The 16,755-nt window shown below is 69.9% G+C and overlaps 1 protein-coding gene across 3 annotated transcripts in view; it reads right to left on the reverse strand.

Annotated features, from left to right (window-relative positions):
• ADGRB1 (adhesion G protein-coupled receptor B1) overlaps positions 1–16,755 on the reverse strand; it is a 62,258-nt gene that overhangs the window by 8,492 nt on the left and 37,011 nt on the right. For 2 of the 3 annotated variants that reach the window (XM_080646969.1, XM_080646970.1), the window contains exons 18-24: positions 13,581–13,722; positions 7,793–7,896; positions 5,642–5,744; positions 4,807–4,957; positions 4,291–4,360; positions 3,014–3,080; positions 1,192–1,277 (exon numbers count right to left, since the gene is read on the reverse strand). In XM_080646969.1, coding sequence (XP_080503095.1) covers positions 1,192–1,277; positions 3,014–3,080; positions 4,291–4,360; positions 4,807–4,957; positions 5,642–5,744; positions 7,793–7,896; positions 13,581–13,722 — 723 coding nt within the window. Of the gene's footprint in view, positions 1–1,191; positions 1,278–3,013; positions 3,081–4,290; positions 4,361–4,806; positions 4,958–5,641; positions 5,745–7,792; positions 7,897–13,580; positions 13,723–13,804; positions 14,069–16,755 lie in introns of those variants that run through there. The other variant, XM_080646971.1, reaches the window with a different exon arrangement.

Consider the following 16,755-nt stretch of genomic DNA (forward strand, 5'->3'; position numbering starts at 1 on the left):
TGCCTGAGCCTGTCTGCTGGGCTGTAAGGTGGGGACATGGCGGGGCCTCCTGACCACCCCCTGCCTGAGCCTGTCTGCTGGGCTGTAAGGTGGGGACATGGCGGGGCCTCCTGACCGCCCCCTGCCTGAGCCTGTCTGCTGGGCTGTAAGGTGGGGACATGGCGGGGCCTCCTGACCTCCCGCTGCCTGAGCCTCAGTCTGCTGGGCTATAAGGTGGGGACATGGCGGGGCCTCCTGACCTCCCGCTGCCTGAGCCTGTCTGCTGAGCCTGTGTGCTGGGCTGTAGGGGGGACATGGCGGGGCCTCCTGACCTCCCCCTGCCTGAGCCTGTCTGCTGGGCTGTAAGGTGGGACATGGCGGGACCTCCTCCAGAGTGACCATGGACACGGACAGACAGTGCCCTGCACAGGGGGTGCTGTGGGGCGCTGTCCCGGGGCCGGTGTGGGTGGCTGGGCCGCGGGCATGGGCCTGAGCAGCCTGCCCGCCCCCACTTCCCAGCCCACACCCCGCGAGGCCGGCTGGCTCCCAGCCCCGGGTCCCAGCCCCCCCCCAGGCGGGTTCCTCCAGGCCAGACCCACCAGGGACCCCAGGGGTGGCTTCCTGAAGTTTCTGCTCCCTGGGGAGAGCAGGAGGTGCGGGATGAGGGAGAGCGAGGAGACAGACACACAGACAGGCCAAGCAAGACTGGCACGCAGGGGTGAGGGCGGGCGGGGCCCCAGCGCAGACGCTAGCCAGGCTGAGTGACAGGCAGCAGGGACGGGAAGGTGAGGGGCTCAGGGGGCTGGGGCGGGACAGAGAGGGCCACTGGCGGCCTGGCCGTGACAGGTGCTCCCGTCCCCGGTGGGCTGGAGGGACAGCACCCTCCCAGCACCCTCCCCCCACAGCAGGCAGCGCTGTGTGCCCTCAGGCCAGGCACTGCCCTCTCTGGGTCCCTTTCCCAGGTGGGACTTCGGGGCCCATCCTCCACGCTGAGGCTCACAGGGCGGGCGCCCAACCCCGAGGGGGAGGGGCCTGGCGGAGGTGAGGTCCCCGAAGGGAAGGCAACCAGTTTCACTGCTTCCAAGGCCCTTAGGCCGCCCACCCCCCCCCCCCCCCGCCGGGCTGGATGGAGACACCGCAGCCAGCAGGCCGGTCGCTGTGCGCCTGCACGGGCCCGTGCCTCCGTTTCCCCGCTGTGGGCTCCGGTCCTACCCTGCCCGCTCCTTCAGCTTCTTGTCGGTGATGCCGTCCTTGGACACGAGCTTGTTGAACACCAGGATGCCCATGGCCATGTTCACCTGCGGGCACAGGCGGTGGGTGCCGACGCTCTGCCCGCGCTGTGCCCCCACCCCGCTCCCGGTCAGGGGATGGGGCTCCCGGGGAGAGGCAAAGCCTGGCCCACACTCGGGCCCCCTCACCCTGCCGTCTCCTTTGGCCGTGCCACACGGACCCTCCCGCCCCCACAGGGCTGGGCATCGGAGCTCGAGCCTCCCAGGCGCCCTCCCACCGACAGGCCGCGGCCTGGGAGCCCAGCAGGCGGGGGGCACAAGGGCAGGCGACCCCGGGCTCAGGTGACTCAGAGGGGACAGGGTCTACCCACGGGCGGACGGGGTGGGCCCCGCCTGGGTCCTCAGGCGGCTGCACGGACCAGCCCAGAGGCCCATCTGCCATGCACTGTGGTCAGCCATGGTCCAGAGGTCAGAGGTCAGGTCTGGGCGAGCCTGGCCCTCCCCAGCGTGGGGCTGACAGGGAAGCACCTGCCTGCTCAGGGCACAGGGGACCTCAGCGGCCCCGTCCAGCTGCCACCACGCCCACACGCGTCCTGCGCCCGCCCCCCCACCCCGGACCCCAGCGCCCCTGCTGTTGCATCCCGCCCACGACGGGGAGCCCACCCCCACCCGGGAGTTCTTCACGGGCCGCACCTGCCCGGAGCCTTCTTGGTGCTCAGGGCAGTCTCTGATGCTTCGCTCTCACTGAGACTGAGCGGCGCCCCCAGGGGGCCCCCCTCGGACCCTTCCAGGCCCCGGAGCTCCCGGGGACCCCCCCTCTCCCCTGAGTGCCCTCTCCCTGTGCCCCCCGCAGAGCGGCTGCTTGACCTGCCCGGTCCTGTGGCTGGGGGACCCTGGGCCTCCGCGATCGCTGACCTGAGACCCAGGCGGCTGACCTCACACCCAGCGGGTCCGGCCCTGCCACCCACCGCTCCGCGGCCTGACCGGGTGGAGGTGGCTTTCCTGGGGACCTCCCTGCCCTGGCAGGACGCCGGCGCCACCTGCGGGCAGCTGGCCCTGTCCAACCTTTAACCTGTGTGTCCCTAAGCCTGGCCAGGGCCAGCCCCCGCCTCCAGACCCCTCCTGAGAAGGGACAGGGGTGGGAAGGGGCTCCTGCTGCCACCACCACCCCTCCCGCCCCTCCCCTCCGTGGCCCTCACTGGCTGCACTGACAGCCCGCCCTGCCCCAGCCTGCCCTGCCCCAGCCCTCCCTGCCCCAGCCCTCCCTGCCCCAGCCCCTCCCTGCCCCAGCCCCTCCCTGCCCCAGCCCCTCCCTGCCCCAGCCCCTCCCTGCCCCAGCCCTCCCTGCCCCAGCCCTCCCTGCCCCAGCCCCTCCCTGCCCCAGCCCTCCCTGCCCTGTCTCCCAGGCTGCCCTGCTCCTGTGTAGCCTGGGGACAGTCGCCCTCCCCTAAGAATGTGGGAAACAGCGGGAAGAGAGCCCCTGGGGCCAGGGAGCAGGGCTCCTCCTCACAGCCCATCCAGGGAGGCGGCTCCGCCCCGGCCTGGCCCACACGCCCTGCCCCTCCTCCATCTGTGCACCCGGCCCCACCCACCCCATCCCTCGCTCAAACACGCACCCATGTGGCAGGTACGCAGCTGGTCCCCAAGGATCAGGCAAACCGCTCCCAGAAATGAGAGGCCACTCTCCCAGCCCAGGGTCTGCCCCCCTCCCCGCAGCCCCAGGGCGTTTCAGGGGACGTGGACACTGCCCCCCCCCACCTCGGTGACCGAGGGCCGAGAGCCTGGGGCCACGGGGCAGTCCTTACCAGCACCACAGCCGCAGCGGGTCCCACGAAGGCGTACAGCAGCCCCCCTTCCAGGGAGAGCCAGCAGCTGCGGGGGAGACGCTGGTTACGGGGGGAACCACAGCTCTCCGGGGCGGGGGCAGGTGAGGGGCAGAAGGATCAGCACAGGCGAAAGGCCCCGAGTCCGGGACCCTCACCTCATTCTCCAGCTTCAGAGCCCTCGGGGAGGGGCCAGGAGAACCCCAATTTACGAATGGCGGAGCAGGCCCAGAGCAGGGGCGCGGCAGGGGGCCAGGTGCCCTGACCACCCCCTTCCCTCCGCTGTCCCTCCCCGTCTCCCCCTAGACCCGCCCCGGTCTCACACGCAGACCCTCCTCCCTGACGCGATGCCCACACGCAGGGCTGTGCCCCAGGCCTGGCCCTCGCTTATGCATCTGGTCCCTTCCTCACCCCTCACGCTGACATGAGCCCCAGACCTCCCCGAATCTCCTGGACACCCCTCGAGGCGGCCCCCAGGGGTCGGGGGCCCAGTGAGGATGCCGTGTCCATGGACTTCCTCCTCGGCGCCCAGCATGCGCCCTGGCTGCCTGTCCAACAAACTCCTCTTCATCCTTCAGAGCCCCGCCCACCGGCCCCATCTTCTCCTGCTCCACCTCTGACCCCAGCAGGCTGGGTGTTCCTTCCTCTCAGCCTCACCCCCCGGGGGCTTCCAGTAACGGGCTGCTCACTCATGTCCTCGGCCCCCCACTACCCAGACGGGGCGCCGCTCCAGGGTCCGGCCACATCCTGTCTCCTGGGCTCCACAGGGAACCAACCTGCTCTGGCCACCCCCTTCCTCCCCCGCCCCTCCGCCCGCCCCCCCACCTGGGAAGCCACACTGCTGCTAGGGCCACCCCTCAGCTCCAGGGTGCGGCTTTGAAGGCCCCCCGCCCTCGCCCCGCTAACCCTTCAGGGCCTCTCTGACTTCCTCTGTGGAACAGGCCCCACTGCCCGCCCTGCCCGGGGCCTCCCTGCAGTCCCGCTGGTGCAGGGCGGACGCGCCCACAGATGGGGACTCAGAGAGGTGGGAGGCCCCGACACCCCAGCACGGTTTCTACCGATGCCCCTGCCCTCGGCCCAAGGAGGAGCTGGCTGATGGGAGGGAGGAGGCCACCCGAGGAGCCAGCCGCTGGGGCCTGAGCCCCCACCCTGTCCCAGCCTCGGCTTTCCCCTCTGTGAGATGGAGGCGCTTCTGGGGCCATGGGAGGGCCTGGGGGTGTGGCGTGGGCCCCCCGTATCCCCACCCCGCCCCGACTCACTAGTTCATGGTGCTGTACCCTTTGGCCTTGGTAAATCCCACAGAAATGGCCACGACCAGTGCAGGGAGTCCTGTGGAAGGACCAGGAAGAGGGTGTCGGTCCCCTCCCCGCCCCCCGCCGTCCAGGCTGTGCTGGTGGATGGCGGGGGGTGGGGGGAGCGGGGCGGGGGGCAGGGAACGTGGCTCTGAAGTCTGGGAGCAGAGGTGACACCGCGTGTGAGAGGGGACAGGGCGGACGCGGAAGGGGATCGCAGAACTGGGGGGCAGGGCTGCCGATGAGCAGGGAAGGCCCAGGACGCCCCGTCCCCTCTGGCTCTCAGATTCAGAAGGAGCGTGGTGGCGTAAGTGTATCCCCAACAGTGACCGGGACGTACTCACACTAAACGGTACTGATTATCTGAGAGTCGAGATGAGCTTGGTGTTAGCAACCTACCTGGCAACTGATGTGGGAGGGTGTTGGGGGGGGCGGGAGGGAGGGCCCCGGGGAGCAGGGCCGGGAGCTGCGCGGGGCACTCACCCCAGCCCAGGCAGAGGAAGCGCTTGCGGATGAGGCGGTTCCGGAGGCGGCCGGTCACGGCCATGTAGGACTGCCAGGCCTCGGTGAGCACCCAGCAGAAGGACGACAGGAAGAAGAAGTGCAGGAAGGCGGCCACCAGCGTGCACACCACCTGGCGGGCGGGCGGGCAGGCGGGTGGGCTGGGCAGGCGCTCGCCCCGAGCCCCATGCCCGCCTAGTTGGCGCCCCAGGGCCGCCTCGGTGACCAGGTCAAATCCCAGGCAGGAAGCCACCGACGGGTTGTCCGGTCCCCGGCCCCGAGATGGGCTGTGGGTGCCGCACGACCCTGCCCACGAACTGCCAGGGACAGACAGCCCTGCCACCCCGCCTTCCTCACCCACCCCGTGCGCCGACGCATCAGTGCCACCGGGAGCCCACCAAGGGCCCGGTCCCAGCCCATCCGCTCCGTCGGTGGTGACCCCGAGGCCCGCAGGGGACACGTCGCTGCCAGGGCCACCGGGCGAGGCACAGACAAGCTCAGACGGAGCCTGGGCCCAGCAGAGGGCGGTGACAGGCTGAGCCGGCTCATTACAAAGCACCGTCCAGCCGGAGACTCGGGACACCCCGTCCCCATGCCCGCCTGGCCAGGTGACACCTGCCCCTGCCCGGGCTGGAGCCACATAGCGGCCGTGGCCAGAGGAGCAGTGAGAACAACTTCGGTGGCTCTGGGCCCCTCCTCCCTAAGCTCCCATCACCCACCGCCCACCCCACCCCATCGCCTATCCCATCACCGTCGCCACCCTATTGCCTACCCCATCTGCGGACCTAGGAGGGGGGTGGCAGCGCCAAACACCTACCCTGCTGCGGGTCTGCGTCTGCCCGATGAGGATGAGGGCGTTGGAAGAGATGATGGACAGGCAGAAGTTGATGAGGATGACGGACCGTTCTGAGCGGATGTACCTGGAGGAGGGAGGGAGGTGTGGTTAGTGCCCCACAGGGCCTCACCTCACAAGAGCTGGGGTCCCATGGCTGCACCAAGACATGTGTCACTTCCTCCCAGCAAACACTGCCACTACCACCACCACCACCACCACCACCACCACCATTACCACCACCATCACCACCACCATCACCATCACCACCACCACCACCATCATCACCACCACCATCACCACCAATATCACCACCATCACCACCAATATCACCACCAATATCACCACCATCAACATCACCACCATCACCACCATCATCACCACCACCACCATCAACATCACCACCACCACCACCATCAACATCACCACCATCAACATCACCACCATCACCACCATCATTATCACCACCACCATCACCACCACCATCACCATCAATATCACCACCAACATCATCACCACCACCAACATCATCACCACCACCACGACCACCACCACGACCACCACCACCATCACCACCACCATCACCACCATCAACATCATCACCACCACCACCACCAATATCACCACCACCATCACCACCATCCCATCAATATCACCACCATCAACATCATCACCACCATCAATATCACCACCATCAACATCATCACCACCATCACCACCATCACCATCACCACATCCACTTCACCGCACACCAAGTTCCAGCACAGCCAGGTGCCGGGGAGAACCCTGGGGAGCCACTGAGCACAGCTGCCCTCTTGGGCTGGGAGTGGCTCATCCTTATCACCCAGGGTCCCCTCCTGGCACTCCTCCCCTCAGACACAGCTCACTCTTGGGGTCTCACTGCCTGCCTGCGCCCATGCTTCCTAGCCCCACCCCGTCTGATCCTGACTTTGAGGTAAGAAGGTGGGGGGCTCTGAGTGGGACTGCAGAGCCCACACCCACCGTGGCTGTGGAACCCCAGGCAAGTGACCCGGCCAGTCTATGCCTCCGTCTCTCCTCTGTGAGGGGGTTGGGGTAACAGCACCTGCTGCTCGGGACTGTGGCCTAAACTCAAGAGCAGCACACAAAGTCAGGCACCGTCACTCCTGGCCCATTTCCCAGTGCGGCGCCCCCCAGCGGCCTGTGGCGAGCTGAGGGCACAGGGCAGAGCTCAGGGGCTATGACCTACCTGCTGTGACATGTGACCTCGGGAGGTCATGGCCCTCTCTTGGCCGTTTTCTGACAGGGACAGCAGGGTGGTGCCCAGCAGAGCTCAGGGGAGGCACGTGGAGAACCGCAGCCCGGCTGCCCCCACCCTCCCAGAGTCTGGGGAGCCCGAGGCCTCAGGGGAGGACAGGGCTCAGGGCACAGCATGTCCACAGGGGACCCAGGGCCGGGGCCGGGGGAGGGACCCTGGATGCTGACCCTCCCGCTGCCTCCGCCTCAGGCTGCCCTCCCACCGGCCACATCGACCGCTCCCTGCTGGCCTCGGGCACGATGTCAGCTCAATCATCGGCTGGCACTGCGCTGCCCGTGGAGCTGGGCCGGTGGGGGCTGCGGGCAGGCAGGTGACCTTGACTTCATGCTCCATCCCAAGCTCTGCTCAATGGGGCTCACAGCCCCCGGCCCCTGCGGGCACTCACACGCTCATGCACATCTGTGGCGCCTGGGCCTGGCTCAGACCCGCACCTGCACACACATGGCCCGCACCCCAGGCTGGTGACCAGCTCAGATGGCAGCCCCCATGGCAACCCTGCCCCACAGCGCCTGCACCCAGGGCCAAGCCTACGGATGGCTCCAGGGCTTGGGGGCGAGGACTGACGGGAGGTCCCCACCCTGCGACCCGCCGCGCTCTGGGAAGGCCATGGTCATGCACGGCCAGGTGGCAGGACAGACAGCGAGGCCAGGGGACTGAGGGTCCCCGGAAGTTAAGGGCACCCGCCAGGGGGAGCATTCCGAGGTCAGGAGGAAGCGCGGGGCCAGCGTGAGGCAGGAGCCGGGGCACTTGGGATTGAAGGAATGAGATGTGACCTCAGCTGTCCCTCCCCAGCCCCCCCCCACCCACCCTCCCCCCCGGCCGCCCGGTGGGGACGCCACCTCCACACGGAGACGTAGATGATGATCAGCATGAGCAGGGTCAGGGAGGACACGCCACAGCCCACGATGAGCGTCACGGACGGCACCACCACCTTCTCCATGTTCTGGGGGTTTGGGGAGAGAAGGGAGTGAGGGCGGGGGCGGGGCAGCGTGCAGGTGGGCCCGGCAGGGCCTCTGCCCTCCGCCCCCTCGGCCGCCCCCTCGAGCTCTCCTGCAAGCAGCAGCCAGAGGACTTTATAGAAGCCCACCAGAGGCCCCCCCTCCTGTGCCCGCCCTCCAGCCCGCCTGGGTCCCAGGCCATGTCGGAACACCTGCCCGCCGGACTCTGCTTAGGTCCCGGGCCTGGCCTGCCTTCTCCTTCCCCCCCGGCCCTCGCATGTGCTCCGTGTGCTCATCCCGAGTGGCTGCACAACCCGCAGGCCACGCCGTCCCGCAGCGCCCGGGGCCCGCAGGCTCCGGCAGGACAGCGTGTGCTATGGCCGGAGACCGAGGCCTGAGGGGACCAGAACCAGAGCTGGCACTGAGACTGGCTCTGCGGCCCCTCCCGGCTGCTGCCTCTGGCTCTGGGGACGTTGGTGGGCACCGCAGGGCCGGAAGTGGGGGGCTTCTAAGGGTCCCCCCCCCCAGCCGACACCTTTCTGCCCCTGGAGACGTGGCCCAGGGTGCAGCTCCAGCACATACATCTGCACGCTGGCTGCCGGCGGCCCAGGGAAGGGGCTCAGGACCACGGCCAGCACCCTGGCTAGGCTGCTCAGGCCCTGACCTTTCTCTGAGCCCACCCCCTCGGAGGCCCCCTGGCCTGTCCGAGCTGCCACCTCCGTAGGCAGGGAGAGGATGCGCAGGGTGGGCAGGGCTCAGGTCAGCTGTCCCCTCCCAGCACACCTGCCCCCCTGGCCCATGACACCCCTGGCCTCTGACTCTCCCCGGGGCCTGGCTGCCTGCCGGCTTCTAGCCTGCTCCCAGCCCTCGGGACCTCAGGCCTGGCCACCCCAATGGGGCGTAGCTGTGACGACCAAGCTCCCGCCAGTGTGGAGGGGGACCTGGAGCCCCTGCTGGGAGCTCCCCTTCTCCCTCTCCTTCCCCAGGTCAAGGTGAGGTGGGAGATCCCCAGCGGGGGCTGCAGACACACACACCATGACATGCCAACCGGCCCGGGCCTCGTGCGCGCCCGGCCCCTCTGCTCCCGCTGCCCTCTGGGGAGCTCCTGTGGGCAGTGCTGCCCGCCCACCAGGCCCACCAGGTGGCCTCCTCCAAGGAGGCCCCGAGTACCCCAGGGGAGGCAGCGTCTCGCCACCTCGCCATCCCCAACTGCACGCCCTCTGTGCCACCGTCCCCGACAGAGCGCAGACCCCACAGTGGGGCCCCATGACCCCATGATTGACCGTCGGACACCCTGAGGCCCACGTCTGGGAGGCCAGCGGGATGGGGATTGTAGGGGGCAAGGCGACCCAGCCAGCGTGTCTAGGACACCGAGCGGGCCCTCAGCCAGCACCCAGGTCACGGGTGGCCCAGCAAGTGGCGTGCGCCTGCTCGTGGCCGGCTCCCGCTCCAACCCTCGCGGCCATCTGCGTCCACCTGTCCTCGCCAGGCCTGGCGGCCATACCCCAGCAGCCCGCCCACCTGCTGCCGCTCCCCCTCTCTGCCTGGCTCCCTCGTCTCTCCTGACGCCCTGCCCCGCGGGCCACGCAGAGGGCACCGGTGGCAGTGGGTGGGCGGGGCGTCAGGAGACTCCGGCCTTGCGGGCGTGCTGGGCTGGAGATGGAGCAAGCAGGGCACGCTGGGTGCCACCACACCCTCTGCGCGTGCGGGCCCTCTGCCCAGCACTCCTCCCTGACCCACACGCCGGCTTCTCGCAGCTGAGTTGCCACCACCTCATAGGTGACGCTGTGAGCACCTCGCACTGAGCCTCCAGGGTCCCCACCACCCAGGACCCCCTTGGTTGTTCGGGTGTCAGTCTGTCCCACGCACTCCACTCTGTTCTCCCAACGCTTGCACCTCCTGCTCTGACTTCCTTCCGACAGCAGGTGTGACCGCCCCGCCCGTCGCTGCTCCCACACCACCCCCTGCTCCCAGCTGCCCACTCAGCTAAGCCCCGGCCACCACGCAGGCTGAGCCCTGAGCCTGCTGACCCCGGTCCCACGCTGGGCCCTGACCCCGGGCACACGCTGGGCCCTGACCCCGGTCCCACGCTGGGCCCTGACCCCGGTCCCACGCTGGGCCCTGATCCCGGTCTCACGCTGGGCCCCGACCCCAGTCACACTGACCCTGACCCCGGTCCCACGCTGAGCCCTGACCCCGGTCACGCTGACCCTGACCCCGGTCACGCTGACCCTGACCCCGGGCACACGCTGGGCCCTGACCCCGGGCACACGCTGGGCCCTGACCCCGGGCACACTGACCCTGACCGCGGGCACACGCTGGGCCCTGACCCCGGTCACACTGACCCTGACCCCGGTCACACGCTGGGCCCTGACCCCGGTCCCACGCTGGGCCCTGACCCCGGTCACACTGACCCTGACCCCGGTCCCACGCTGGGCCCTGACCCCGGTCACACCCTGAGCCCAGTCACACTGAACCCTGACCCCGGTCACACCCTGAGCCCAGTCACACTGAACCCTGACCCCGGTCACACGCTGACCCTGACCCCGGTCACACGCTGACCCCTGACCCTGGCCACGCTGCGCCCTGACCCCGGTCACACGCTGACCCCTGACCCTGGCCACGCTGCGCTCGAGCCCGAGGGGACGGTAACACAGTGTCAGGCACCACGAAGCTCACCGGCACCTGCTGTGCTCCAGGCCGCCTGTCCCCGTTCAGCCCGCACCGCGGCTGGAGGAGGAGCACCGGCCCCCTCACGGCTGTGACTCAGCGCAGCTGGCAGCGACCCAGCCGGGACCTGACGCCCCGGCTCCTCCGTCCTGGCTCCTTCCCTCCAGGCGCCGCCAGAGATCTCAGCCCTCGCTGGCTCCCGGTGGGCACGCACACGGCGCCGGCTCCCCGTCCGCTCCGCCCGGCCTGGGACTGCAGTCCCCAGACCACTTCCCGTCCGGGGTGCCTGCAGCCTCTGCCGCTCAGACCTGAGTCCCACGCCCAACCCCCGGCGGAGCACGCAGCACCCCCCCGGCCCCCCCCGCCCGCACCGGCCCAGCTCCCCTCTGCCACCAACCCCCTGCTGCTGGGCTACTCTGCCCTCACCCCACCCCATCCTCTCTCATCTCCCAGCCACCCAGCTTCCCCTGCCCGGGGTGCAGGGCCAGCGCCTCTGGACCCCAGCCAGCCACCTGCACCTCTGCCCTCCGACCCCACCCCGTCTCCCACCTACTTCTCACCTTTCTCACCCTCCTGGACCACCCCTCCTCCCAACTCAGCCCGGCTGGTGACCTCCTGCTCACCCCTCAGGGCCCCACTTCCAACCTCCTCCTCACCCCTCTCTCACACTGCCCCCAAGAGGGACGGCTGATCTGGGAGCACAGACCGCCCCCCACCCTGCAGGGCTGCCCCAGGCCAGTGTGAGCCGATCAATCTCCTCATCAGAGCTCGCACCCCCGATGGCAGGACTGGGGTCTGGCCCAGCCGCGGGCACTCAGAGGGGTCTCCCCCTGGCTCCTGGCCCCTCCCCGCCGGCATCTCTGGGGTCACCTCTCACTGAGCTGGAGCTGGAGCACCAGAGGGAAGCGGGCCAGACAGGCCCCACCCTGGCTCCTCCCGGCACTCTGGCCCCCAGCTCACCCCGTGCCCTCGAGGGGGTCACAGACGCAGGCAGGGCTGACTGCGATCCCATCTCACAGATGAGAACACTGAGGCTCAGACCAGGCAGCTCGCTCTCAGCTCCACGGCCAGTGGGTGGCTCTGTGGCTGCCGGGACCTCCTGCACCCTCGGCCTCAGCTGGCTCTTCTGGAATTTGGGGTCGGGGTTCCTGACCCATCGGCTATGCTCCCCCCCAAGGTAGGCCAACATGGGGGGTGAGGCTGACACCACAACCCCCGAGGGGACTCCCCCAGCAGGCCCTGCTCCCGCTGGCCCTCTCGTGCACCGTGGGCCTTTGGGAACCTGGCAGGCACCTGTCACAGGTTGGCTTTTCCTAGAAAGGCCCCCTTGGCATCCAGCCCCCTCACCGCCGCAGTGTCACCAGCACAACCACCCACACACCCGTGCGCCACCCTCCCGGAGCCCGTGCGCCATGCCAGGCCCGCCGAGCTCAGTGCCCGCGTGGGAAGGGCCCCGCTCCAGGGGCCCCTGCCAGCTGCCACTCTGCGTGGCCGGGGCCACCTCCCTCTACAGGGGGAAACTGAGGCTGAGAGGGACTGAGGCCCGGCCAGGGCCCCTGTGTGCAACGATTCGACCAACGGTGACCTCTGGGCGGGCCCCCCTGCCCTGGGCCTTCCCCACACCTGGGACTGGGCTGGGCCCTGCCCTGCTCGCTCCGGCCCCTCAGGGGACTCAGGAAGCCCCGGCCCCATTGGCTGCTCCCCGTGCAGCCCAGCCTGCTGCTGGCGTGGATGACCATGTATCCAGAAAGCCACCTCTTCCAGGAAGCTCCCCGGGATGGCTCTGGCTGCTGCCTCCAGGTCCCCGCCCCCAGAACCAGCAGGACCAGCGGGGACAGCCTCTCAGGAGCGGCCTGACTGGCGGGCGCCCCTGGATCAGGGCCAAGACCACAGCCTCCGTCCATCAGACTCGCCGAGACCCTGGGCGAAGAGGCCCTTTCCCAAACCTCGGGGTCCCGGCCTACCCACAGGGGTTAGTGGCAGTGACCGCTAAGGTCCCGTCCATCCAGCTCTGACCCTGTGGGGGACCCTTCGCCTTCCCCACTGTGTCTCAGACGGGGGGGGGGGGGGGGACGTTCTCAGAGGTCCAGAGCCACCTTTCACACGGAACCTGGGTCCGCGGGGAGAGCTGTTCACCCCGCGGATGAGGGCCCAGTACCCAGGAAAGCCTTACCGCCCCCCCCACCCCCACCACAAGTCTGTTCTCTGTATCTGCTTCCCGCACCGGGCCTGGGCTGGGGGCTCAGTGAGCAATGCCCCCGAGCAGGGCTGGGCCCCGGGGACCATGAGCCCAGCAGCCCCAGTGGGCTGGACTCCGCACCCAGGGCTCCAGCCAGCCAGCTGGCCCCAGTTGCCGTTACCATAGAAACTGGCAGCCCCCACAAGAATCTCAGAACAAAAAAGAGGCCCCTGGGATGATGGGGCCTTCCTGGGGAGGCTGTGGGCCGGGCCGGGCTCAGCACCCCAGCCACCAGGACCCCCACCCACCGGCCTGCTCCACAGACCGGGGTCCAGCTGGGGTGCGTGGGGAAGGGCTCAGGAAAGGTGCAGTTCCCCCCAGCTCCCAGGCAAGGTGGGAACCCGCCACCTACTGGTGGGACCCCAAGGGAAGGGGTCTGCACAACCCCGCCCGCTGCAGGTCCCCCCCCCCCGCCCCCCCGCAGGCCGGACAGCGTGGGGCCCAGCCTGGCTCCTTGGGGGACTGATCCTCCGAGGTGTCAGGCCCCCACGGAGTGTGGGGGGACTCACCCATCAGTCACTCCTGGGACCCCAGCCCTGCTGCGCCCGCCCGGCCGTGCCCACTCCACACTGAACCTACTCTGCTCCCACGCACCCTCCCCAGGGGCGCGGCCTGGCCCCCGCAGCCAGGCCCGGGGGCGGGGGGGGGGTGCTGCGGGGGCCGACCCCTCCCCGCCAGTCGCCAGCCCCGCCCTCCGCGCGCTGCCCAGCCGGAGGCGCCTGTCCAGCCCGAGGCCCCCGCGCCCCGCCCGCCGCCCGCGCGCCCCGCCCGGGGTCTCACCGCGTCGGCGCTCAGCTGCGCTAAGATGGCGAAGGTGGAGAGCCGGTCACAGAGGCAGCGCGTCCGGAGGGCGTCGAGGGGCACCGTGCGGCAGCCGCGCCACGACCAGGGCCCGAGCTGCGGGGGGGCGGGGGAGGAGGATCTGGGGGAGACAGGGCAGCGTGAGCGGCGGCCGCGCCCGCGGGTCCCCCCTCCCCCCGCCCGGCCAGCCCCGCCGCGCGCACCTGCCCCTGCGCCCCCGGCCATGCGCCCGCCCCGCAGGCCCCCGGAGCCCGGCGCCCCATGGCCGCTGCTGCGGAGCCACGGGAGAGCGACTCTCGGGAGCGCGGGCCGAGCCGAGAGCGCCCCGCCCGCCGCGCCTTCCCAGCGCCGCCAGAGCCGGAGCCAAGGGGGCGGCCGGCTAGGCGGGGGCGGTGCGGGGCACCCTGTGGGCGTGGGCGGGGTGGGCGCCGGGCCCTGGAGTGGGGAGGGGCCACCCCTGCCCCTCCGCCTGCCCGGGGCGCTCGCTCTCGTGACCTTGGGACCGCCCCATCCCCCGCTCCCCTCCCCCAGGCCTGGGCGCCCCTGGTGCCTCTTCTAGGCGGGGCCCAGGGCGCAGGCTTCCCTCCCAGAGGGGAAGCCACAGCAAGCGCCCCGGGTCTGGCCAGGCCCCCCGCTGTAGGAGGGTAGGAGGCCCGAATTGCTGTCTCCACCGACACACTCAGGCTCTTAAGACCTCAGTGCGCGCCCTGAGCTGCGGGGCAAACCCCTCCTTATAGATCCAAGGCCCCCAAATTCCAGGCCGTCGCCACATGCAGGAGCTTGGGAGTGTCCAGGCCTAGGCTGGGCCTGGCCTGCAGAAGGTGCCCTGCGGGATGTGGGGGGCTCCAGGCTGCCCAGAGAGACACTCAGCCGCTGTCTGCTCGGTGCCGCCACCTCCCCCCCCCCCCCCCCCCCCCCGCAGGAGCCCTGGCCCGCCCTCGGCCCTGTCCTGGCCTGCCCACAGTGACACCTGCTCTCACCTGGCTGGCAAGCCTCCAGCCTCTGGCTGTCACCTCAGGAACTTGCCTACCTCACCCTGCCAGCTTCAGTCCCCTCATCTCTAAAGCGGGGAGCAGACAGACCCTGAAGCTCTTGGCACCAGCAGGGCTTCTGTGTGGGGTGCGTCTGCACAGATGCTGGGGTGTGAGGGCCAGGGGCGGAGGGACACGGGGAGGGACACGCAGGGTCAGGCCAGACACCCTCCCCTCTGCTCTCTCTACATTTTCCCCCAGGGGAAGGCCCTGCCCCATTTCACAGAGAAAGAAAACTGAGGCCTGAGCCGGCCAGACCTGCCCAAGGTGACAGCAAAGCAGAGCTGCTGGCTCTGTGACCCGGCAGCACCCCCCCCGCCCCCTGCCCCGTCGCTCATCTCTGAGGTGCAGCGGGAGGAGGGGCGTCCCTCTCGTGGGCACTGCTCTTTGGGTCCCTAGGGGCCCGGGTTCGGGTGCCGGAAGCTCTCCGTTCTCCGGGCCTCTCTATCACAGAAGGCAGAAGCTGGCCCTGCTATGGAGCCCGGAGCTTCCTCCTCTGGCCCCCCGACGCTCTGTGCGGGCCTCCCAGCGCCGGGCCACCTGCACCCCTGCTGGCTCCTGAGGAGCCCAGTGTGCGGCCACAGCCCGGCAGAGCCGATGATGGAGGCCGGGCACTCAGCTGCCTGTGTGGCCAGCTGCTGGTTGGCCACCTGCGGACCCAGCACAGAGGGAGCCACGGCAGAGCCTATGAAGGCCCCAGCAGATCCCTTTCCCCTCCCTCCATCCCTCCATCCCCCCATCCCTCCCCCCTTCCTTCCTTTCCTCCCTCCCCTCCTTCAGGAAAAGGGAAACCCCACTGACCATAGAGCCAGAAACGAGACCTGGGCAACGGAAGGAAAGAAAAGGCGTGCGGGGTCCTGGAGGGACACCCCAGGCCCAGCTGGTCCCCGCACCCTTGGCCGAGGTTGGTCAGAGCCTCACCGGCGGCTGCCTCTCCACCCCCAGGCCCACGAAGGGCAGGAGCACTGAGCCCTGGCTGACCCCTGACCCCACGCCGCCCTCTCCCTGCCTCTCCCTGTCCGACGCCTGGGTGGGTGTCACCTGGGGCCCGGCAGGTGCGAGCCGCTGAGCAGAAGCCGGGACGGCAGGAGACAGCAGAGCACAGCGTTCCAGAGAGTCCTCCGGCCGCTGGCTCCCGTCTGCAGACCGCCCGCCCTCCCCAGCCGCCCAGCCTACGGCGGCGCTGGCCGTGTGACTGCTCTTGCGAGCGGTCCTCTGTGGCCAGCCAGTCGGGGTTCAAATCCCGCTCTGCTCCCAGCGCCGTCCAGCCCCTGACCCGGCCTCCGCCCTCCTCCTCTGGGTGGGGGAGGAAGCTCACCCAGGCCTCCGCTGCCCGAGGGCCGCAGGGAGGGCAGGAGGGGACGGCACCCCGAGGCCTGGGGTGAGGGGAGCAGGCTGGCGGGGACCAGCAGCCTGGCAGGTTCCCAGCCGGTGTTGGCGGGTCTGCAGGGCGCCAGGCAGACAGCTGCCCGCCACCTCCTGGGGCAACGCCAGTCCAGGCGGAGGCTGACCCTGCAGCTCTGCCCCGGGCACCGATGAGCTTCTCAGCTCCGGGGCAGGGGGGTGAGGGGCGGCGCCCACTCTGCGGAGGGTCCGGCCAGGGCCTGTCCTGCAGCCCCGGCCACGGAGCCCATGAGGACGCGCCCGCCCTGGCCGGGAGGGGACGCGGGGCCTGCAGGGCTGCTTGCTCGGTCCCAACAGGCAGCACAGGCACGGGACCCTCTCCGCGCCCCTCCCACCTCGACCGTCACGCTTCCTGTGCGTCACATCATTAGTCTCTGGATAAAGACGCCGAGGCCCAGCGAGGTGGCGCTCCTGCCCCAGGTCACACAGCAGGACCGCAGGGGGGCCAGCTCCCAGCCTTCCTCTGACCGCCCACCCCCGGCCCACGGCGTCTGAACCACTGGGCCGAGGAACAGGTGTGAGGGGGACTCCCCGGGTAAGCTGATGCCAGACCAGACCGAGGGGTGGTACCTGAGGCCCCTCCCAAGCCGGGACAAGCGCTCAGTCAGCGGAGGTTTCCTGGGGGGTCACTGGCCTGAGGACCCTCGCTTGCACACCCTGACCAGGGAACTCCCAGCCCTCCAACAAGACCTGCAGATGGAGCGTCTCCTCCCACAGCA

The sequence above is a fragment of the Plecotus auritus genome, assembly GCF_963455305.1.
Source record: "Plecotus auritus genome assembly, chromosome: 11".
NCBI classification, from domain to species: domain Eukaryota; kingdom Metazoa; phylum Chordata; class Mammalia; order Chiroptera; family Vespertilionidae; genus Plecotus; species Plecotus auritus.